This window comes from Sinocyclocheilus grahami, unplaced genomic scaffold (genome assembly GCF_001515645.1).
Source record: "Sinocyclocheilus grahami isolate Dianchi unplaced genomic scaffold, SAMN03320097.WGS_v1.1 scaffold193.1, whole genome shotgun sequence".
Taxonomy (NCBI): Eukaryota; Metazoa; Chordata; class Actinopteri; order Cypriniformes; family Cyprinidae; genus Sinocyclocheilus; species Sinocyclocheilus grahami.
This window is the reverse complement of record NW_015505372.1, coordinates 185,596-208,111: the sequence shown is the minus strand read 5'-3', so window position 1 is coordinate 208,111 and position 22,516 is coordinate 185,596. Positions and strand designations below refer to the sequence as shown.

Sequence of the window (22,516 nt, the reverse complement as noted above, 5' to 3'; positions counted from 1 at the left end):
TAGAAAATAATAAAACAATTGGACTAAATTTAACAAGTCATATATTCCTTAATTTCCCTATTATTACATTTATGTATTCATTTTTAATTTATGCAGGTTTGGGCTTCCATCTAAAGGAACCACTTAATAATGTTTTTCCCCACAATCAATTTAATTAAGAGTATATATTTGAGAGAATCAGAAAAAAATAATTCTTTTTGAAGCCAGTGCCTGCTGCCTCCTCATAGTGTTTTTTGCTTTTCTTTTCCTTCAGTTTATTTCTTGAGGCCTCTGTCTGCATATTGCCTGACCTCAGAAAGGTACAGAGCTAGAAGATTTGTATCAGCCTTAGTGGCTTTTGCCAAAGGATTACCACGTGTACTTAACCAAATCCCAAAAGTACTTAAACCACAAGTTGCCGCTGAATTCTCCCGAACAAGAGATGCGTTTGCAGATGGTGCTTGATATAACTGAAACAGGTGCCTGTATTGAATGTTTCATTTACACTAAACCAGCCGCTGATTATCAGACACATCAGGACAATATAGTACTGAAACAAAAAAGAGGAAACTCAGCTCGTGTTCATTCTGTTGTTTATTGTTCTGTTGAAAATGTGTTGCTCATGTGACTCAGAGTCAGCTGCATTAAAGGAATACAGAAGGGTTAAACGAGTCTGCATTCTTACCCAAAACCCAACACAACAATCCTCTATCTCTCATCTCTAGGAGCCAATTATGCAGACTGAAACACCCTTGATAACAGTTAAAAGGCATCATAAGGCCATGGTGGAAATGACAAAAGATAAAAAAAACTTGTTTGTGTCTCTGCATAAGCGGTTTATCTTACACTGACCGGTCCTCAGATCTCAAAAAGCAGACAAAAGACGTGAACGACCTCTGATCTGATCTGAACCAAACCAAACGGATAGTTGGAATGTGCTCTTAGTTCAAATAAAATTTCACACTCATTCCCTCACATTGACGAATACAATCAAACTTATATATATCTATGAGGAGACAATCACTGTACTCTGGCTGTTTATTTTAACCAATGTCCAGTTAAAAAAAAATGTTCAAACAACATAAAAGAACGAAATTTTAAAATCAATGTCCCCATCTATATGATGGTGCATCCAGCATGTACTTGCACTGGCCTCCTCCGGCTAAATAAATAAACTCTCTTGTGATTGGCTGACCATTTGTCAAGAGATTATGGCTCTTGATTGGTGGACACGCCGACACAAAGTTACAATTTGCATACGATATATTCAGTACTTAATGTAAATAATCTTTCGCTTAATATTTTGTGCTCTAGTAACTTGTGTGTCTTTAGATACATTCACTCCTACTTGCCGAGTGTGCTATCCGTCAAACAGACCGAGTTTCTTTGGCTGACAATTACATCTGGCTGATGCAGCCATATAAATATGACAAACACCATCCAACCTAAAACAAACAATCATACATCATATATGCCTGCATCTTAATATTATCTTCTTTATCAAACTTAATACTTATAATATACATCTGTACCTGTATAAAATAATAATGGAGAAAAAAAAAAGAAATAGTTCACCCAAAAATGAAAGTTATGTGATCAGCACACATGAACATTTTCAAACTTGCCACAACAACTGTTGCATTTTGCATCTGTCAACGGTCATATGACTTTACAGCATTTTAATTTCTTATTTTAAACCATTTTAAGTCATCTTGAAGCCCCCTTGGAAGTTTCCCCATAGTGGGATTGACCAGTTTTATGGCCTTTTTTGTCTTTGTTGGAGCTGGAAAGTATGTGGACACTATTGTCTGTAAAAGAGCAGCGTGAACATTCATTAAAATATCTTCTTTTGTGTTCTACAGAAGAGCGTCAGCCATATGGGTTTGGAAAACAATGACAGAATTGTCATTTTTGGTGAACTGTCTCTTTGGGGGTTTGAAACGGAGTGCTATGGAATATGCAAGACTGAACAGTGATTTATGTAGTCAGTGTTTCAAATGCTTATTGGCGGACTGCTGAGAGGCTTGTGGTTTCTGTTGACGTCATTTTGAATGAGTGTCTCACATGGTCCCGCCTACTAAGGCTGAATGTCCATTTATCATTGGACAGTCTTGCGTAAAAATCGGTAGGTAATACATTGAGGTACCAAATTATTCTTTAAATAACTAAGAAAGTCTGTGGGATTTGTGTACCATATTGATATTCAGAAAACAAAACTCTGTAAGATTCGTCTTCACTGGTCCATGTTCTCAGTGTACGTCCTCCACAGTGACTGATGAACTTTGACTGGGAAACACTTACGATTTCTCCTTGTAGTCTTGTATGCTTTTTTGCATGTTCGGTTGAGCAGCTTTACATCCATCCGGCTGAAGCTTAGAGGGCAAAAACTGTCATACTGAAATCCCATAGGTCGTTCCTCCAACACCAGTCACTTTCTTCATCCCTCCTGCAGGTTTGTGTGAGTGGGTGTTATGATTGGCCACATTTTGTTTAATAGTCGAGCTGAATATTTGGTGGGGGGGGAAAAAAAAAAGAAGATAGAAATCGGTTAACCTAAATAGGATGCATGTGAAAAAGGTAATCATTTAACCAAAAACATTTTGGATGCATTGAAAGTGTTGTAGGGATTATACTGTATGTATTAAATGCAACAGACACAACCCAAGCAAGACATTCGCAAACTAGGTTTGAAGTCAACATGAATCGACATTCACAAGCCACTTTATTTCCATAATGTTATGAAATGATTTTATCTGCAAATGTTAGGAAACTCAAAATCAACCTTTTTTTTTTTTTTTTTGTACAAAAATCAAGTTCTAAGGGCTAGTTCTGTTTCACTTGCCCTCAATGCACTGGAAAACTGTTCAATGGTATAAAATAATGATCGATTTATTTTTAGCAATGCATTTTATATTGTTATCAGTATTTATAAAAATTTTAATAAGAAATATTTTTTATAAAAAAGTGAAACAATCTGGAAATTATATAGCTATAAACAAACACATTTTGACCAGAAAATGATGGCATACAGTTAGCCAGTTGGATAACATTCTCGGTGAGAAATCAGCAAAATTCAGTTGGTTAGAGAGGTTGTCGGGGACATTAAATGTCTTTACACTTAATAGGTAAACCTATCTACTCACTTGTTCGATTTACAGACTCGTTGTTTTTATAATCATGGATCTTGCAAACTATTCTAACTCAAACTTTCAGGAATTTATTTTTGAAGCAGTTGTCGAATGTTGAAGTAATGCGAACGTTTAGCTACATTTACAGTGACTTTTTACTTCAGATGACTCTTTTAAAACTTTCCCCAAGGGAACCAAGAGTGATGCTAACTTACAGGTTGGTCTACCATCACTGCAGCACTCTATATTACTAACGAAAATACCACATTAAGATTTTAAAAAGGATATTTGAGCTATAACAGTAGCCTAAAACAATGGTTAAATAGCTATTAGTCGATTGGTTAACATAATAAATAATCCACCCCGCCTTGGCAATGTCAGCCAAAAAATGGTTTCAAACTATTTGTCTTAACTTCCTAACTTTTTTTTTCATGTGCACTAATGTAAAACTAGGAATGCAATGAAAATAATGTATATTTCAGTTTCATGTTGACATTTAAGACATCAAAATAACAAGCAAAATGAGACGAACCTTAGCACAGAGACATCCTTATGGCCACAAGGCAGGAGGAGGGGAGGGCAGAAGAGAGCAGATGAACGTAAAGAACGAGAACAGAGAAGGAAAAAGGACAGAGAAAGATGGAGGGTGTGTACAGAAATTCAAGGGACAGCAGAGTGGCCATGGGTTGCAGGAAGAAAGAGACAGTGTTACTGAACAAAGAGAAGAAGAGAGACCAAAGCAAATGAATACAACCACGAACACTGGACCTCAATGTTCTACTTGACCATCACACACACACAGGCGTGCAGGTTTTTCTGAGGGGGGAAAGAGAGAGACGGCATTACTCACTTCGGCATCGGAGTCCCGCCCCCTGAGCTAGAGGGGCGGTGCTGTAATTCGGCACCACCTCCATAGGACAGTGATTTGCCCAGATGTGTATGGCCAGGGGCGGGGCCAGGAGGAGGGGAGCCCAATGAGCGAGCGCGAGGAGAAAGGGGCGGAGCCCGAGAAGGGGGTGAGCTTGTTGGGCGCAGGAAAGCTCTGTTGGGGGAGGGTCTTAGGGAGGCAGGGCAGGCCTGGAGAGAGCCCTCCCTCTGCTGAGCCGACAGGAAAGGGGACGTGTACCCCAAAATAGGCGGGGCCCCCGGTGCTGTGCTAAGAGAGTGCGGAGGGTGCGGTCTGGGCGGGGACAGCTCGTGAGCAGCAGACTCGAACTCCGGGCTTTCGGAGGGTGTCAGCAGACTTTCGTACGACAAGCTGCCGTTGCGTGTCTGATTGGCTAAACTCTTGTAGCTAGTGGAGGTCGTACCCTCAGAGATGAGAGGCCCGAGGGCATTGTGGGCCGTATGGGCAGAGCGAAGGCTTGAGGAGCAAGAGGCTGCTGCTGATTGGAGTAGGGTGTCGGTAAAAGAAGGGTAGGATCGCCCACCAAACGCAGAGGCCCCACCCAGGCCCCCCGAGCCTGCTCTACCTCCCTCCCCTCCCCCACGGAACCCTGCACCCCCTCGGCTTGACAAACTGGGGTCTGAGCGGTAGCTGGGCTGCCCAGTGGTGACGGGGACAGAGGGAGACTCGGTCATACTGTTCCCTCGACTCATCTGAGAGGAAAAAGAAAGACAGAAACGGTACTCCAAACGTTCCCAGGAGCTGAAGCATCACCAAAGACATGAAAGATGCCACACAACTGAACGTTTGAGCAAACCACACCGTATAAAGGGACGTACGGAGTTCCTAAGGGGACATAGTGATGGACAAAATATTGGAGGTTGGAGGACAATATTTAAATGCTTCTGCATTCTTTCCAAAACTTTTGTGTCTGCTCGTAAAAATTATCATGGAAAAACTATCAATGCATTCCTAATAGGATAAATCCACAACAAGAACAATCATGGCCGCCATATTGAAGAGTAGTTCCAATCCAAAGAGCTCAAAACTGGCCACTTAAAAGGGCCCTGCTGAACGAAGGATTTAGAAGGGAACCTTTGCTCCCATCACTCTTTGCACAGGTTTAATTGTGTGACTATGGCACCTCCTAAATTGGCTCTGCAAGATGATACAGAAGTGCATTCCAAGGAACAGTTTTTTGGTCCCTTTCCTCCTTTTGAAGCTGTAACTCTGGAGGGTAAACGCTTTAAAGATGAAGGGAGTAGGGCATAGGGATGAGCCTTTCAGAATGGAACACAGCGAGCGTATATTTATACGCAAGCAAATGCAAAGTGTCTCTGGGGATGCAAAAGATTTGCATGTGAACAAAACACTGAAACACTATTTATCGAATATTTAAATCACACATTTAAACAAAATATCTTATATTGTTTGTAAAATAATCAATATCATTAATAATTTTTTATTCTTAGCTCACAAGTTTTGTGAGTGAACACGTTTCCTGGGGGAACACAAAACAAACAGAAGCACTAAAATGTAATTTTCCCACTTATTTTAAACACAAAAATATTTTATATAGTTTATAAAAAACTTTTTTCCCCCTTACCAGACAAACCTCCAAAAACTGGAAAGTTTTGTGAACGATTGCAACAGTTTTGCGAGGAAACTCAAAAGTTTTTTGGGGGAGTGCAAAAGCATTGCAAGTGAGCATTGCAAATTCAAAAGTTTTGTGAATAAACACAAAAGCTTTGAAACATTTTTTCTCATATTTTCTCCCATCACAATGTCCCCTTAGGGGCTCTGTAGGAACGTATGAATGCACATAAATTATGCTTAAAACATCAAGGAGGATTTGACACTAAATTCATGCCATTTTTACAGAATGGATGAAGGAAAGGAAATGATTCAAGTTATGCTTCAGAACGAGAGGAAAACAGCAACAGGAGAGAGTCCAGCTTGAATCAAACGCAACAACTGCAGAGTCAAAATGACGAAACACAAGAGCAAGGTGCAAAACACACCATAACAACGGATAACTCGCATCTAAACTTACTCGCTCACTGACTGCCAGTGATTTCAGATATTCAAGAAAAATAATAAAAGAAAGGATTCAATGTATTAACAAAAAAAAAAAAAAAAAAAAAAAAAAAAATGCAATGCAAACCTCAAGTGCAGTAGATCACGGTTGTATCAAAAAAAAAAAAATTCCAAGTTTCAGTATGAACTTGCCTGTATTTGTGTGTACTGCACTTAGACTTACCTTGCTGGAATGTGCTGAGGCTGTGTGGTTTTTTCCTGGACTGCTGTAGGCCGGCCTGTATTTATACAATGAAGGTGTGGGTGGAGCCTCAGTCAGCAAGCTGCACTCTGATTGGAAGAAAAGATGCAAAAAAAGTTATAAAAGTTAAATATTTATTTGAATATTTATAATATGGCTCATGTAGATTTAAAATTCCTATTAATTGAATACAATTAAAGCATAGTACATTGGAAACAAAATACACAATTAACCAGAGATGCAAACAAAGCGGGAAAAAAGGTGAGAACATTGCACGGATCGGGGACATGCTCTACACGGAATTTCTTTTAAAGATATTTAAATTATTTTTTATTACCTTATATGTCCTAAAATGCAAAATGTTTTCCCTCTCTCTTTACTGTTCCCACACCTCAGACCTCAAATACATAAAATATTACACTTTCTAGACAGTTTCTGAAGTAATGAAAACACTATACAAAACTTATTGAAACAACCAATGGGTGATTTGGCAGAACCAAGTTGCATCAACTTAGCCACCATGTTAAGACTGTCTTAAGAGCTAGTTTGACCAACTAGCAGTTACCAAGGGGTAATCAGTCTTACTTTTCCAATACAAATAAGACCAATCTACCTTTTCATAACTGAATTTGAAGTTATGACCAGTCTTGAAGAAAAATTAGATGACTAACTTTTTAAGACTAGTCTAAACAGTTTATGCAACCGTCCCCAGTTCTTTATTTACCCTTGTAAGATCACAAGTCCCCTTGTAAGACACCCCCCCCCCACCCCATAAAACACTTTCTCATTGGCTCTAAGCAAATCTCATAGGTGACCTATTTTGATCTCAAAAAAGTGAGTTGTCACTGAAAGGTGAGGAGTTTGCATCTATGATTAACATAAAACACTGGTTTATCCTGAAAAACAGGTTCTGATTCCATTTAATAAGATCTTGGCATTAATATGCTTCATAACAGCCAAAAAAATGCTGTAGTGATGCTGTAAATGATCTGACAGTTATAAAAATGTCTGTGTATGCACTAACCTTCATTTTGTGTGTGAGGCAGCCCAGGATATCTGTGCTCTGGTTTAGGTGGTGGAGGGGGATCAGCATCAATGGACTGACTCTCCATTATCTCCAAACTACTTTTAGACTGAAGTATACACACACACACACACACACACAGAACAACTCTTAACAAAAATAACCTACTCATCTAAAGGGATTTTACAAACCCACTCTTATCTGAGATCTTTCACATGCACGTCAACAAATTTCAAAAGAAAGTTAACTAATTTCAGCTCTCTACATAGACAAAACAAGACTATGACAAATATTAGATTAGTGTAAAGTTTATGAACTAAGGCTGAAAAAGTTCAACTGATATCGAGTATTACAACCAATGTGAATAATTATTATTAGGCTACAACAGATACAGATAACATTCATAATAAATATTTTAATAATATACATTTAGCATTCATTATATAAATAATTTAATGACCACTTACTGGCTGCCCAACATTAATAAAAAAGATTAAATGAAACAAATTCATATATGCGTCAAAAATACCATTTTATTATTACCAAAATTATTATCGATCATTGTTTAACTTTATGGATTTGTAGGTTTTGAACCTACAACCTTTCAGTTACCAGCCCAAGGCTAAGTTTCTCAAAACCATCGTAAGCTAAGTTGATTGTAGAGACCATTAGTGGCAATGCTTCTACAATCTACTTAAGCTTACGATGCGTTTGGGAAACGCAGCCTAGCTCAGTAGCACACATCACACCTCTAAAACATGGTAAAAAGCAGGCAAGCATTAACATAACATGCTTTAACTTATATTGTTTATCTATTATATTTTCAAATCTATTTACACTGCACAAAAGTAAAAAAAAAAAATATAGCATTACATATCTAATCCATTTGGAAAGCACTGCCGCTGCCAAGAATGACCGTTAGCATAAAAAAACAAAGTGTATGATAATGTGTTTGTACCTGTTGGATGCCATTATCCAGAACTTTAGCTGCTAGTTGCGCTTCAGATAGAGGTGGCCGCAGAAATGGTGGCTGGACCTGAACCGAAAGAGGCTTTCGCAAGCGACCAAGATACCTGTACAAAAACGTGCGTATAAAATTAGAACTATAATTCCAACACAATCTGCAAAACACATCTTTATTTGTTAGGAAGTAAGATTTGTGAACCTGGGAGCCTGTGAACTACACAGCACGTGTGCAATGTTTTTTAAGCACCCGTGTGTGAAGGGGTTAACGCCACCCCTGAACTTCCCAGTCACCTGAGGGTGAAGAGAGGAAATTTTAGAACACACCCTTAGAAATCAGGCAGAAAAATAACATCATTCTGTTTGACCAAACACACACAATGTGGACAAGGGACACACCCAAACACACACACACCTGTTCGTTAGTTGTTCTCCCTCTGGCAACAAGGACAGTGTGGAACCCAGTGAGTCCCGCAACCGGTACAAAAAACAGACCAGCTACACACATCACCGCCATACTGAGTAGTGCGTTAAGGATACCAAAGAACAATGAAGAGGTCGATGTATATTCATGAGATTACATGCATTTATGAGTGCGTTATGTACGTAAAGGATACGTGACCCCAGAGTTGACCTGGTCCAGTTGTTTAGTGTGATGGAGGATGTACAGCAGACTGAAGCCAAACACATCCATAATGTGAATTGTGAGCGAGAGCAGGAACAGAAAGAAATAACGATAATTCCTCCTGCCAATGCAGTTGTTCACCCATGGGCAGTGATGGTCAAACTCCTAAACACAAACACACATGCGTTTAGACAATAAAAAAACAAAACAAAAAGTCAAGACTTTTTTAGGTTAGTTCACCCAAAAATGAAAATTAGCCCACAAATTACTCACCCTCAAGTCATCCTAGGTGTATATGACTTTCTTCTTTCAGACGAATCCAGTCGGAGTTATATTAAAAATTGTCTTTGATCTTTCAAGCTGTTTAATGCCACTCAGCGGGTTTTGCATGCATCAGTCCAAAAGAAGTTAAATAAAAAGCGCCCATCCATACAAAAAGTGTCTCACACGGCTCAAAAGGCCTCCTGTAGCAAATCGATGCGTTTTTGTAAGAAAAATATCCATATTCAAAACTTAATAATCACGTTAATATAGCTTGCGCCAACAGTCCTACACGGAAGCAGCTCCAGGAGCATGACGTATGAGGTCAGCTTTGCGCATGCGCTCAGAAGTGACGAACGCGGAAGCGCAGGGGAGAGATCAAAACAAAACTACTGGCACTTATTAGAAGTACAAAACAAGGATTTGTAAAGAAGAATGTCAGAGGATTTCGATATAAGCCAAGAGGAGACTGGTTTTCCTTTGCTAAAGTAAGGAAACTTTGCTTCCTTTGCTCCTGTTAACAAACGTTGGTTTTCACGAGACTCACTGGCGCATGCGCAACGCTGAACTCATACGTCATCCGCCCGGAACTGCTTCCATGTACAACCGTTAGCGCAAGCTAGATTAAAGTGATTATTACATTTTAAATATGGATATTTTTCATACAAAAACGCATCGATTCGCTACAGGAGGCCTTTGTTCAACCCCCGGAGCCGTGTGAGACACTTTTTTTGGGGCACTTCTTATTTAACTTCTTTTGGACTGATGCATGCAACACCTGCTGAGTGGCATTAAACAGCTTGAAAGATCAAAGACTATTTTTAATATAACTCCGACTGGATTCGTCTGAAAGAAGAAAGTCATATACATCTAGGATGACTTGAGGGTGAGTAATTTGTGTGCCAATTTACATTTTTGGGTGAACTAACCCTTTAAGAGTTTGTTTAGTGTGAACCTATGATGAATGTGCATGTACCTCCACACAGTTGTCACACACGGAGCAGTGTGAACAGCGCGGTGGTCTGTAAAAGCGACACGTGGAGCACCACTTCATCCGCACCTGAATGCCCCTCACCTCCACCGTCTTATAAAGTGGAGCCCGGAAATCATCCTCTTTGTCCTCATCTTCTTCAGCTGCAAAACATACAATCTAATGATAACTGCTGTTTTCAGCGTTCACATCATACTTCACCACAAAATCAACACAAAAATATAAGAAAAGTATATTTTGCATTAAAAAAATTAAGCCTAATTTGAGGACCACTGAGGTTTATTTTATATTATACTTACGACACGTGAAAGTAATGTTTATTTTAATGTACAAAAAAATGTATTTGTAAAATCAGAATCAGAAGAGCTTTATTACCAAGTATGTTTACACACAAGGAATTTGACTTGATGACAGAAGCTTCCAGTGTAGAAGAAAGTACAGACATAGTGCAGACATACATGATAGTGCAGACATACATAGGAATAACACAGTAGGGATGGAATATAACACTAATGTAAGAAACAAAACTGAAATTAAATAATGTACTATATACAGAAATAGAAGTATAGATAAAAAATGTAATCGTTTAGATAAATGTACAGATATGTTATAAGTGTGCAGATATGTTATTTACAAAGTGTGCAGTTTACAAAGTGTACAAATTTTGGATTCTGTATATAAATATGCTACTGGTCAAAAGTTTGGGGTCGGTAAAATTTGTAATATTTTCAAAAGAAGTCTTTTACGCTCATCAAGGATGCTGTGAAAATCATTACTGCGTAAAATATTATTACAACTGAAAATATTTTTTTTCTTTATGTAATATATTTATTTGATGGCAAAACTGAATTCTTAAATGTCACGTGATCCTTCAGAAATCAATATGCTGATTTGTTGCTCAAGAAACATTTCTTATTATTATCAGTGTTGAAAACTGTTGTACTGTTTAATATTTTTCTGCAAGCCATGATACATTTAAGATTTAAGATTCTTAATAAATATCTTAATTTATAGAAAGTTGTTGGAAGAACAGCATTTATATGAAACGGAAATCTTTAGTAACATTATAAATGTCTTTTCTGTCACTTCTGATCAATTTGTTTTAATTTTGACAAATTTGATTAATTTGTCCTTGCTGAATAAAAGCATTAATTTCTTGAAAAAATATTTTCATGACTCAAAACTTTTGAACATTAGTGTACATTTGTTAATATCCATCATATTTGTTTTAACTGATAATAAGAAAACACTTTTTGGGTATGGTAATAACTATGGTAACTGCTATTAGTATATTAATATAATATAGATACTGATATAGATCTATCATGGGAATCTTACTTAATTATCATTAAAATAATTTCACAATCTTTAAGATCGTGTATCTCAGATATTTCTCTTCACCTACCTTCACAAAACTAAGTAGGATTTACTCACGTTTTCCCAATGTAAATTGCATAAAACATAAGTGTATACCTCTAGGAAAGATGCCGGGGTCCATGAATGTGGCCATACAGAAATTGGCCAGTGTGAAGAGGAAGACCACAGCATTATAGAGCGGAATGGAGGAGGAGAACCGCTCTGACAGCCACGGACATCTGCATAGAGATGCCTCACATTACACTTACTGTATTGTTGATATATTCGATTTGTATTTTAATGAATTTAGGTTCTACTCACGTGAAACAGAGAAACAGCGTTGTGGCCCCCACAAGGAAGGCGGTTGCTGCTGACACAGGCACATAGCGACTGGGGCGGAATGGGCGGGATGGGGAGGGGTCTCCGAGAGCCCCGCCCACACTGAGACCCACAGGCATTTGGAGGCGTCAAAAAAACTGGGGAACAGGGGGAGGCGTCAGGGAGAGAAGGAAAGTCGTCTCCCACCTGAGTGAGGATGGTGTATAGCCACGGTCATAACAATAAATTTAGTGAAACAGATTATGTTCTCATAAATCAAGGTGCCATTCTTTCCAAAAAACAAACCTTAACGTAAAATAGTGCAGATGTCTTTTTGTATACGTCTGTGCTGATACATAAAAAATAGACTAAATTTGTATACACATAATATGCGATACTATGACTTTACTGTAATACAAAAATAGCTCTAGTTTCATTAAAAATAAGTTCATATGGCTTGAATGTAAGAAGATTTGGTCAATAAAAGGAAAATCAAGTGACAGCAAAGCTCTTTTAGTGCAAATCTCCGGTAAGCCCCATGTTACACCAAAAAGAGCTCAAAGAAAGCAGCAACTTGAGTTCAGGCATTCATAAAGTACTCGCTCAGAGACCAATCTCCAATCTCTCAAAGCATCACAGCAGATGAGTGCATGAGAGCATGACGTTAGACTACAGAAAGGAAAAAAAAAAACAGTTTTGATGGGAGGTATACAGTGAAACAAACAAAAAAAAGAAACTACAAGACAAAAAATGTGACTCTCTTTCTACAGTCTCAGTGGAGTCTGGATTCCCTCCGGAACAGTCCGTCTAAGAAAAGACCGTAATTACGAGTACAAAATATGAAACGGAGCTCTTGATGTCTTGTGCCCTAAATGAGAGCTCATTCTCCAATCTCAGGTGATCTAGCCTCACACTTTGATGAGAGACAAACTGGCTGAAAAGCGAGCAGAAAAACACGGTTTGCAAAGTCACATGAATCTTGCAAGTGCAGATATCCACATGATAAGTTGTGTTTCAGACGTCCATTTGCAAAAAATGTACACCCACACCAAAGTGTGTGTCCACCATCGCAACTGCACGCGATCCGTTTGTGTCCAGGGTTGAAAACTTCTGGTTGTGGTAACTCATGAGCGTGCAAAACCATTTTAACCCTGCATAGCGTCCCATGAGGCCCTTCTTCCTCACAAGGATGAGACTGATGAGTCTAAAATGCCGCCCTCCTCCTTTCTGATTCCTTAACAGGCCTGAGCGGTATCTATAAGAAGAGAAGATAATTAAACACGTAGACATGAACTCATGACCTGATCTTACAAATTCTTGAAGTTCTCCACACTAGTTCCAAGCAGCCCATATCATACGAATGATCACATGAACTAGGCGAAACAAAGCAATGAATTGTGAAAGCTACATCTATGTACACACACATCATGTTGAAACCTGATCACGCTTTTGCTGCCCTGTGTCACAACTTCTGACTCACCAGGAAAGGGTGTGCCTCTTTTTTTCCTGTATTCTTCACCAGGTTTTGTGTATACAATTCAACCCCATCCCCCCTTTACAATCCCCTTTTTCTCCTTGTGTTTGCTGTCACACTGACCACGCAGTGACCTTGAGTCTCGTAAACACAAGCCTTATTACACCACTCATAATCTCCTTTTCTTGTAGCTACTCCTGCTCTCTTCATTCACAGTACCAACCTGAAAACGAATTCACTTTACATGGGAATTATATATAGATTTGATCAATTCATAAACATGTTAAATCATATCTGAACATCAACTTTTAATCAATAATGAACTGGATGATGGATGTCAGATGATATCTGATTGGACCACATAATCAATAACAAGCTGGGGGGGGGTTACGGAAAAAAGCTATCTATGATGTTTGACTAAGTTATGTAGATGAATGCAGTGCATTTTCAGCAAGAATAAATCTTACATTTAAAAGCCTTGTGAGCTGCCTATCTACATAGACAGCATTTCAGGGCATCATATGTGGATTGCACGCACCTTAATAAAACTATAATGCCCAAAGATTCTGTCTAAGTAGGCAACTCATTAAGTGACACAGTAATTCACTACAGCAAAAACCAAACGGGTTAATTGAATATCTAAGCATAAACGATTTCAGACAAAAAGGCAAAATTGGAGTCAAAAACACTACGGTTGTGTCCGATTTTGGCTAGCTTATCATCTCAGCTAATAATATCGTCCTCCAAAACACTACCTTACGAAGTAAAACAAGACGATTTGGATTACAAAACACAAGAATGCTGCATATTGATTAAACAGTTGCACAATTAACTTATAAACCACACCAAAATACGACCATTTAACTTTTCGGCCCGTGTTTTCCGTTCCGTTTAACTAGGCCGCACAGTGAAGCCTCGGACTCTTAATTGTTAGAGCGTCCACTGAAGGAAGCTCAAATGCAGCCATATCGATCCGATGTCGAAACAGAGCAAACGCAAACAGCGACCTGCCTAAACGCATTTACACAAACAACACATCTATTATGAATGTTATCTACTTGTATATACTCACTCAGTATCGTATATCCCGAATGTTTACGTACTTTAAATGGCTGGCGTTTATTCACACATCGTGCAATTTGGAAACTCGGTTTCTCTTCTGCATCCCCGCCCGGGTCAGCGGTATTATCTGATGGGAGAGGAGCTTCAGCTCTCTCTGTCCTCTCTCTCCCTTAATCTCCGTGTCTTTCTACGGCCTGGGAAACGGCTTTTGATCTGTGTACACCCGGGGCTGAAAACTCCCCAAGTCGTTTATCCGATGCAGAGTCTGATAAGCCAAAAATAAAACCCTTAACAAGGCATCATCATCATCTTTTTCAGCCCCAGCATCGTTTAAGGACACCGGTATAGGACATGCAGGAAAGATCCGGAAGAGATTCTTGTCTACACAATATCTAGCATGCCAGAATAATTAATTGCTCGATTTGTTTGCTCAAAGTAAGTAATTTAATTGAAAAAATTAAATAAAATTGGCATGCAGAATAACTTGTAGTCAAACAGGTTTCGGTTTGTTTTATTGTTTGTTCAGAAGGACAGATGAAATTGTCATTTAATTTATTTAAAAAAAAAATACAGAAGCTTTTACTTATGTACATAATAATTAAAATTTGTCCTTTGAATATTAAACACAGCTATAAATATTTTGTAAGAACTTAACATATGTGAAAAGATGGTGTCCCTTTTGAGTAAAGATCTCTGCTAGACTTATATGCTTCTATTTAAGGTCGATGAAACGAATGTCCATGATGAGCAGAGTGTGTCGCGGCAGGGGTCTGGGCGCTGGTGAAAGAACCGTCATCACCTGAGCTTGTGTGTCCACTGCTGTCACAACTATGAAACCACACACAGGACTCTCTAAAATCCCTCTGCTCTGTCCTGCACCCACCTCGGCATCATCATCCACCGAACTCACACTCAGCACATGGTGGGTTAAATCCCTGCCAGGGCTGACTGGCACGAGTTTGAGCTGGGTGTCGTCCTGGGACATACCCAGAGGGAGACAGGAGTCTGGAATTGAGGGTGCACCGATCTTGTAAATACGCACATCTGAAAAGCGCACATCAAAAGCATGAGGGTAAAAGGAAGTTCCACGGAAGCCGTAGAAGTATTCCCGGACCTTTTCATCCCGTGACTCTCGTCGGCAGTCCTTGGAGCGCTCCACCACACCGCCGGACTTTGGCAGAAGGACGACACGTACAAAGTGTGGCAGGTCACGTTTAAGCTCATTATAGAGACGCTCCTGGTCCAGGACTATAACAACATCCACCTGGAAAGCTGAAGCGCAGTGGACCAGAGCCTGGTAGCCTGAACCTTTGACCCAGCCACAGGTGTTGATTATACAGCCACCCACACTAGCCCTGCGGTTCACCTCACAGCGCTGAGAAAACACTTCTGCAAGGTTGGAAGTCAGCTACACACCCAAAGAGAAAAAAAGAGACTCATTATTACATATTTTATTAATATGTCTGGATAATGCATACTGAACCAACTTAAAGTCAACATGAAACAGCATTCACAACCCATTTTACATCTGTATTCTAACATACACTGTTATTAAAAAGATGTTTCTTAGGCTCAGCAGGGCTGCATAATTATAAAAAAAAAACAAAACAAAAAAACAGAAACAGTGAAATATTATTACAAATTAAAATGACTATTAATAAAATATTTATTCATGTGATGGCAAAGCTGAATTTTTAGTAGTAATTACTATGTTTCAGAATCATTTTTATATTATAATTCAGTTCTCAAGAAACATTTATTATTAATATCAATGTCGAAAACAGTTGTGCTGCATAATATTTTAGGGGAAACCATGATACTGTTTTTATTTTCTGGATTCTCTGAATTGACAGTTAAAAAAAGCAACATTTGAAACAGATTTTTTTTTTTTTTTTTTGCGTAGCAGTGTTAGTCTTTAGTGGCAGTTTTGATCAATTTAATGCATCCTTGCTGAATAAAAGTATTATTTCTTTTAAAAAAAATCATACTGACCCCAACTGTTTGAATGGCAGTGTATTACAATCTAACAGTATATGACAAAAAAAAATTAGGAAAGCACTATTTTGTCTTTAAGCAGCCCAAAATATTGAAGATTTGACAAACAAAAAAGAAATGGTAACATTAAAATAGTTGTTAATATTTTATTAAGCAGTATGTAACATAAATACAGTAAGTACATACTATACATAAAAAAAAAACAATAAGACAGTAAGATGAACATTTTTTAAATTTAGAATAACATGCACTGATGGACCAAGAACCAGGAACATACATAAAGTAAGCGTAAACACTTTCACTCTAGTAATACCAATAATGTTGCTGTGCAATGATTTTAAAAATGCAAAAGATGATTCATCATTTTCATGTCAACATGCAACTGGTGAGTACTACTGCTTCTTCAGTTACTGCTACAGAAAGTGACTTTATTGTTTTTGTGTTAACAATTGCAGAAGAACAAGACTTTAGAGTTGCATTAAGAGAAAGATTAATGCATCTTCTCCTTGTTATTATTGATTAAACAGTGCCAGGATAGTTTGGAACTTTCTATTTTGTGCCAAGCTCAAACTGTTCTAATAATTTACGGGCCAAAGCTCAGTATATCACTGAAGTGTAAAGACAACACTCCCTTAAGTGCAATTTTGTCATTACCTTGTTGTAAAGTTTGATGTTTGTTCCTGGTGTGGTAGAGCCAAAGTGAAAGACTAGCGGAGCCTGCACAGAGAAACCTTCTTCTACATCAGCAGGACGCTCTATGCACAGAGCTGACATAGTTCCAGGCACAGAGACCTACAGACAAGAACAATTAAACATGCATATAACACTTCAAGTCTCACAAGCCTGTAATGTTTAGCAGATGATGCACTGATCATCCTAGCATAATTTACTTACGCTGCTCTGGCCGACATCCAGTTCTACCAGCGTAGGCCTTCGTCCCAGTCGCACAGCATAGTTCAGCAACACTCGACAAACTGTTGTCTTTCCCACATCAGTTGGTCCGACAACCATTACCTACGAAAACAAAACATGTTTAATTTGTTATATTAAATATACATTACTATTCAAAAGTTCATAAGGAGTTGGTAAGATATTTTTGATGTTTAATTAATTATCTTATGCTCACCATGGCTGCATTTATATTATATTAATATTGTGAAATATTATCACAATTTAAAATAAGTTTTCTCTCTTAAAATGTAATTTATTCCTGTGATGGCAAAGCTGAATGTTTACAAGCCATTACTCCAGTCTTTAGTGTCACATCCTTGAGAAATCATCCTAATATGCCGATTTGTTGGAGTGTTTTTATAGCAACGTTCAAAACAGTTGTGCTTAATATTTTTGTGGAAAGTGTGATTTTTTTTTTCAGGATTCTTTGATGAATAAAAAGTTTAAAAGAACAGCATTCATTTGAAATAGTAATCTTTTATAACATTATAAATGTGTTTTTACCGTCATTTTTGATCTATTTAATGCATACTTGCTATTGCTAAGTAAAAGTATTTTTTTCTTACTAACCCCAAATTTTAGAAACAAATTGTTTGGGAAGTTTGTTTACATACCCGAGGGCCTCTCTCATTGTCTTTCCCTGCCTGACGTCTCATCTGCTCCAGAGCTGCATGGGTGTTGAGATACAGCAGCATGGGTGTATCTTTGGAGATATAAGCCACCTATATTTATGGAAAAAAAGACATGTTTGAATTGATTTAGCATTCCATGTCATTATATACATCCACTGACATTGTTAACCTCTCACCTCCGTCTTGCCTGACAGCGACACACTGCAGCCTTGCCAGGTGAACACAGCAATCTTAGAGCCTGGCCCAAAAGTGTACTTCTTATTTCGGTTCAGTTCGGAACCGAACACCTCTGCCAGACCGGACAACAGCTCGAGCTGGACTCGTTCTCCTGCTTCGACCTCAAAGCGCAGTTCTGTCTCTCTCTCCAGGTCAAATCGCGTACCTGAAGTGCCAGCGCTGCCCGACGAACTCATGCCCTCCTCCGCTGACTTTTCTGAGGCTTCTGCAGTCATGGCTGTGATAGATAGAGAACTAGGATGTTCAAAAACTGCTATATAGCTAGGTACTATTCTTAAAGATGAAAAAAATAACAAATTATTGTGCTATACCTGTTTGAATTCGTCCCTTGTGATTTACCTCGGCAAATAACTGTTACCGTGTTTTATTTAGATTATGTCAAATAAGTTCAGATAGTATTAGCTTGTTAACGTTGGCCTGTTGAATATAATTACATTGATGGAGGTCGGGATTTGCAAATAATATTATTAAATATACCGTAACATGCCTAGAAGACTCTTCCAGACATCCACTGTTTCAACTATCTTCTACTTCTTTGAGTTTTAACGGCAGCTTGCATCCTTACCGTTGCATTACTGCCATCTTCTGGTTCTAGTTATTTCCTAAATACTGTAGTCATCATATTCTTGTCATGAGTCCCGTTTTAGTCAGAAAGCAAATCAAATATTTCATTCCTTGTTCACTCCTACTGCAGTCCATTATATTCTTTACTCCACGTCCTGTTAGTCCTATTTTTTCCATGTCATTTATCATATCCATCCTCTGTAATTCATATTTTGAATAATTAATAAGCACATGTTCTAGTCTCAGGTATTTGGCACTGGTCACAAATTGGATGTTTTCCCATAATATGAAGAGTGCTATTTATTTATTTATTATGCCCTATTCTTACTCTGGTCATAATAGTCTCTTCTCTCCGGTTTCCTCCCTTATTTTCCACAGTGCCAACTCTTTTTTTAATCAAGTATAAATGTCTTCCTTTTAGTTCTTGATCCCACCTTTGTTGCCATTCTTTAATAATTTTCCCCCACACTATACTCTTTCCTTCTGATCTTGAAAGGCTGATGACTGCTTCTATGCTCTCTTTTTGCAGTGCTTTCTTAGCTATTTTGTCTATCTTTTCATTTCCTATAATGCCCATATGTGCTGGGCCCCTGTTTCAACTATGCCTTGTTATTTGGAAATTGTGATCTATATGACTGTGTTTACTAAATGTAATATACACAAATAATCTAAAAATCTGGGATGTGTTGTGCTGACACTTTTATTACTTGAGTTTTCCTCCGTTTGTATTCATTTTTGTTTGTTTGTTTGTAACCCTGTTTCTCCTTGTACAACAGTACCCGTGGCTCATATTAACTTAAAAAAAATATATACAGTGGGTACGGAAAGTATTCAGACCCCCTTAAATTTTTGTGTAGAGTAGGCTTGTTTGTCGTTTCTCTGATCACAAATGCAGACATGGTTTTATGTTTACGCAGCGCGATACGTAACGCGTAAAAACACAGTATAAGTCATTATAATCAGTAATTATGTCCCCACTGGATGCAACAAATGTCACACGCTTGAGGCATTCGGCCAATCACAACGCACTGGATAGCTGGCCAATCAGAGCACACCTCGCTCTTTTTTTTTTTTGTGTAAAAATCGACACGTTTCAGAAAGGCGGGGGATAGAGGAGAAACAATAATGTACATTATATGGAAAATAATGTGTTTTTTTTACCTTAAACCGCATAAACACATTGCATTACATCAAATACACAAAATAATGTGCTTTTTAGCAGCATCATATGACCCCTTTAAGTGGAACTACAATATCAGTTTTTTTTAAATTTATCATCTGATACTGGCAGTAGGGTGAAAGATGGGATTCATGTGCACAATAATTTCTACTCCGTATAAAAGCAAGTTAGAATCAATATAATTTTTTAACATGCACACCATGTTCTCTTGACATGTTCTTATTAATCTTGCTGTAGCATATCATAGTACATGTTTACAGTGAATAATATGCTGTTTAAAATGAAAGTGTTGTATTTAACTAGTGTCTTCTCTCACTATTTGCAACATTGTGTTGGAGTGAATGAACATGTAGGCTATGTGATGGTGCACTGAAAAAGAAATTTAAGGAATTAGGTCTTCTATATAGAATATTTTCTATTTCTATCTTGATACTTACTGGCTGATATTCATCAGAAATATGGAGAACTGTCAACCTCAATTTCACACATTTTAGAATTAAAATAGCAAAATATAAAAAAATAAACCTTAAAATTAAATCAAAACAGGAAAAACAAGAAAGTCAGGAAGACTGTAGAAGATTTGTTCAATGTGTTCCAGTATGTCGGTTAATTTAATTTATTATATTGAATTTGTATTTATATTCTATGCTTTGTCTTTTGTAAAGACTCCATCTGCGCTCCATTATGACGTGCCAGAGAACCAGCGCGCATTCTACAGTAACAATATTTACACCTGCGTTTCTCCCAAATGACAATATTAGTAATTTTTTTTGTTATTTATTTGTAATAATTTTTTCCACTTATTCACTTTCCTACATTTCTTCAGTTTATAGTTATTTTATCTGAAATTATATATAGCCTACATATTCATTTACGTTAATTCGGGATTTGCTGGTACGAAATCACACACTACACCGTATTTAAATTAATTAAAATGTCTGGAGTTTTGAAGTTTGATAGGCCTATTTGACTGTGAACTGTAGCCAGGAGATGATCGTTTCTCAGACCATTAAGAGGTCCGAGGGCGTTAATGACCTCTGGTGGTGATCTGATGTAACTGTTAAAACATAAAAGTACATTTAGAGTTTGTTAAATAGGCTAGGGAAAACGGATGCTTAAAACGTATCTTTTAAGTTAGGAGCACAAGTGTTCTTAAAAAGAAAAGCGCAGAGCCCCGATGGACAATAATGATAAGAACAAAATATGCTAGTGCAGGAGTATTCAAACTGGAGTCCGTGACCCAAAGTCAAGGGGTCCGCAAAAAATGTAAAATAATAATTAAAAAAAAAATAATAATTTGCTATACCATATTTTCCAGACTACAAGACATGCTTTTTAATCTTCTAAGACGTGCTGAATTATTCCAAATTGTCTATAATATATATATAGTCTAATATATATATTATAGTCTAATATATAGTGATATAATGCATTTAATATCAAAAAGCCTAAACAAAACATAAACAATTAAAAGCGGTTACTTAAAAGATTTCAATAAATATATTTCTCATGCCTGTGTGACAAGTAGACAGTACCGCTGTGCTTTTCTACGTTTGAGGAAGAGGTTCATGGCAACTGAGACTGCAAGCGCATTTTGTTTGTTTTCTTTATTTTACAAAAAGTATGACGTTTCACTGTTATTTTGAAGGTACACAAATGAAAATAGACCATTTTTAATGATATCTTATCTTAAGGACAAGAGTAAAGCTGATATAATCCAATATGTAGGTTGTGTTGTTCAGCGTAAGCATCTCCATGCCTGTTTTTTCCAAACACATTTTTTTTGCATATGTGAAGGATGCTGTTTTAAGTACATATTCAGACACGAGAGAAGTATAACACCTTCTTTACATAATACACAATAGTTTAGCAACCAAATGTTACACTGCATCTAACGAGTCACTTATGGAAATAATCCATGCCGAATGAGAGATGCGTGAACCCACCACAAGGTTCAGTTTGTTTCATTTTTAAATAAGTTTGTTATAGGCTTAATTTAAAATAAATATTGCTTGTAAGGAATGGCACTATAATTTGTCTATTTTATAAATAGGCCTAATATATGTATATTTTTAAAATTTGTGTTCGGTTTTAAATGCCATTAAATTTAAATTATTTGGAGTAAGGGAAAGTCAATTACATGTTTACAGAATTTATCGTGTGTAAGTTTCTTAACATTCATTTTATTAATCAGTATTTACATTATTTCTGAAAGTAAAATGCATTTTATACACTGATGCAACTTGTGTGTGTGTTTTCCTGACCTGGTGCAACTTTTCGGAAAATATGGTAAATGTTGTATTATTAAACAGTTCATATAAAATGGGGAACATTTGCACCAATAAAACAATCATTATTATTATTATGTTCATTATACTCCCACCCACATTAACTTATTTAATTATGAGGGTGTCCTTGGAAAATCTTCTCCTCTGCAACAGGTCCCTGGCTCCAAAAAGGCATCCATACACAGCCAGAGAGTCTGGTGCGGCAGCTGGGAACTGGCACTGACTTCTGTCCATCTTTTATGTTTCTCTGTCTTCACGAACTGCCCTGAAACACATTTGAAATATAAACGATTACTATAAATATACATATAGCTTCACAATGCT

General features: G+C 37.6%; 2 protein-coding genes across 5 annotated transcripts; both read right to left on the bottom strand.

The window, feature by feature from the left end:
- Positions 1 to 777: 777 nt before the first annotated feature.
- Positions 778 to 14,713, bottom strand: LOC107594917 (palmitoyltransferase ZDHHC5-like). 4 transcript variants are annotated; one of them, XM_016285131.1, is made up of 13 exons: positions 14,356 to 14,713; positions 11,813 to 13,064; positions 11,609 to 11,730; positions 10,121 to 10,278; positions 8,876 to 9,048; positions 8,674 to 8,776; positions 8,461 to 8,552; positions 8,254 to 8,368; positions 7,296 to 7,404; positions 6,254 to 6,360; positions 3,958 to 4,706; positions 3,640 to 3,656; positions 2,403 to 2,481 (listed from the first exon to the last, which is right to left on the bottom strand). In XM_016285131.1, the coding sequence occupies exons 2-12, from the start codon at positions 11,947 to 11,949 to the stop codon at positions 3,641 to 3,643; spliced, it is 1,881 nt and encodes a 626-aa protein (XP_016140617.1). In that variant the 5' UTR covers positions 11,950 to 13,064; positions 14,356 to 14,713; the 3' UTR covers positions 2,403 to 2,481; position 3,640. The 4 variants fall into 4 exon arrangements, with proteins under 4 accessions (XP_016140615.1, XP_016140616.1, XP_016140618.1 ...); XM_016285129.1 differs by lacking the exon at positions 3,640 to 3,656 and having other exon boundaries at positions 778 to 2,481; XM_016285130.1 differs by lacking the exon at positions 3,640 to 3,656 and having other exon boundaries at positions 778 to 2,481; positions 14,387 to 14,713.
- A 203-nt stretch (positions 14,714 to 14,916) lies between these two features.
- On the bottom strand, positions 14,917 to 18,713 carry LOC107594950 (polyribonucleotide 5'-hydroxyl-kinase Clp1). Its single transcript, XM_016285182.1, has 6 exons — positions 18,472 to 18,713; positions 18,100 to 18,377; positions 17,906 to 18,013; positions 17,235 to 17,354; positions 16,995 to 17,132; positions 14,917 to 15,753 (listed from the first exon to the last, which is right to left on the bottom strand). Exons 2-6 carry the CDS (start codon positions 18,373 to 18,375, stop codon positions 15,058 to 15,060), a joined length of 1,338 nt encoding a protein of 445 aa, XP_016140668.1. The 5' UTR covers positions 18,376 to 18,377; positions 18,472 to 18,713; the 3' UTR covers positions 14,917 to 15,057.
- Positions 18,714 to 22,516: the final 3,803 nt, after the last annotated feature.

Excerpts from the sequence above, each read along its gene's own strand:
- LOC107594950 (XM_016285182.1), bottom strand. The coding sequence starts at position 18,375 with ATGACTGCAGAAGCCTCAGAAAAGTCAGCGGAGGAGGGCATGAGTTCG. Across the intron at positions 18,014-18,099 it reads CGCTGTCAGGCAAGACGGAG|GTGGCTTATATCTCCAAAGA; the intron begins GTGAGAGGTTAA and ends CCATAAATATAG. Across the intron at positions 17,133-17,234 it reads TGGATGTCGGCCAGAGCAGC|GTCTCTGTGCCTGGAACTAT; the intron begins GTAAGTAAATTA and ends TCTTGTCTGTAG.
- LOC107594917 (XM_016285129.1), bottom strand. The coding sequence starts at position 11,949 with ATGCCTGTGGGTCTCAGTGTGGGCGGGGCTCTCGGAGACCCCTCCCCA. Across the intron at positions 10,279-11,608 it reads CCCCGGCATCTTTCCTAGAG|CTGAAGAAGATGAGGACAAA; the intron begins GTATACACTTAT and ends TATGTTTTGCAG. Across the intron at positions 8,369-8,460 it reads TGTAGTTCACAGGCTCCCAG|GTATCTTGGTCGCTTGCGAA; the intron begins GTTCACAAATCT and ends GTTTTTGTACAG.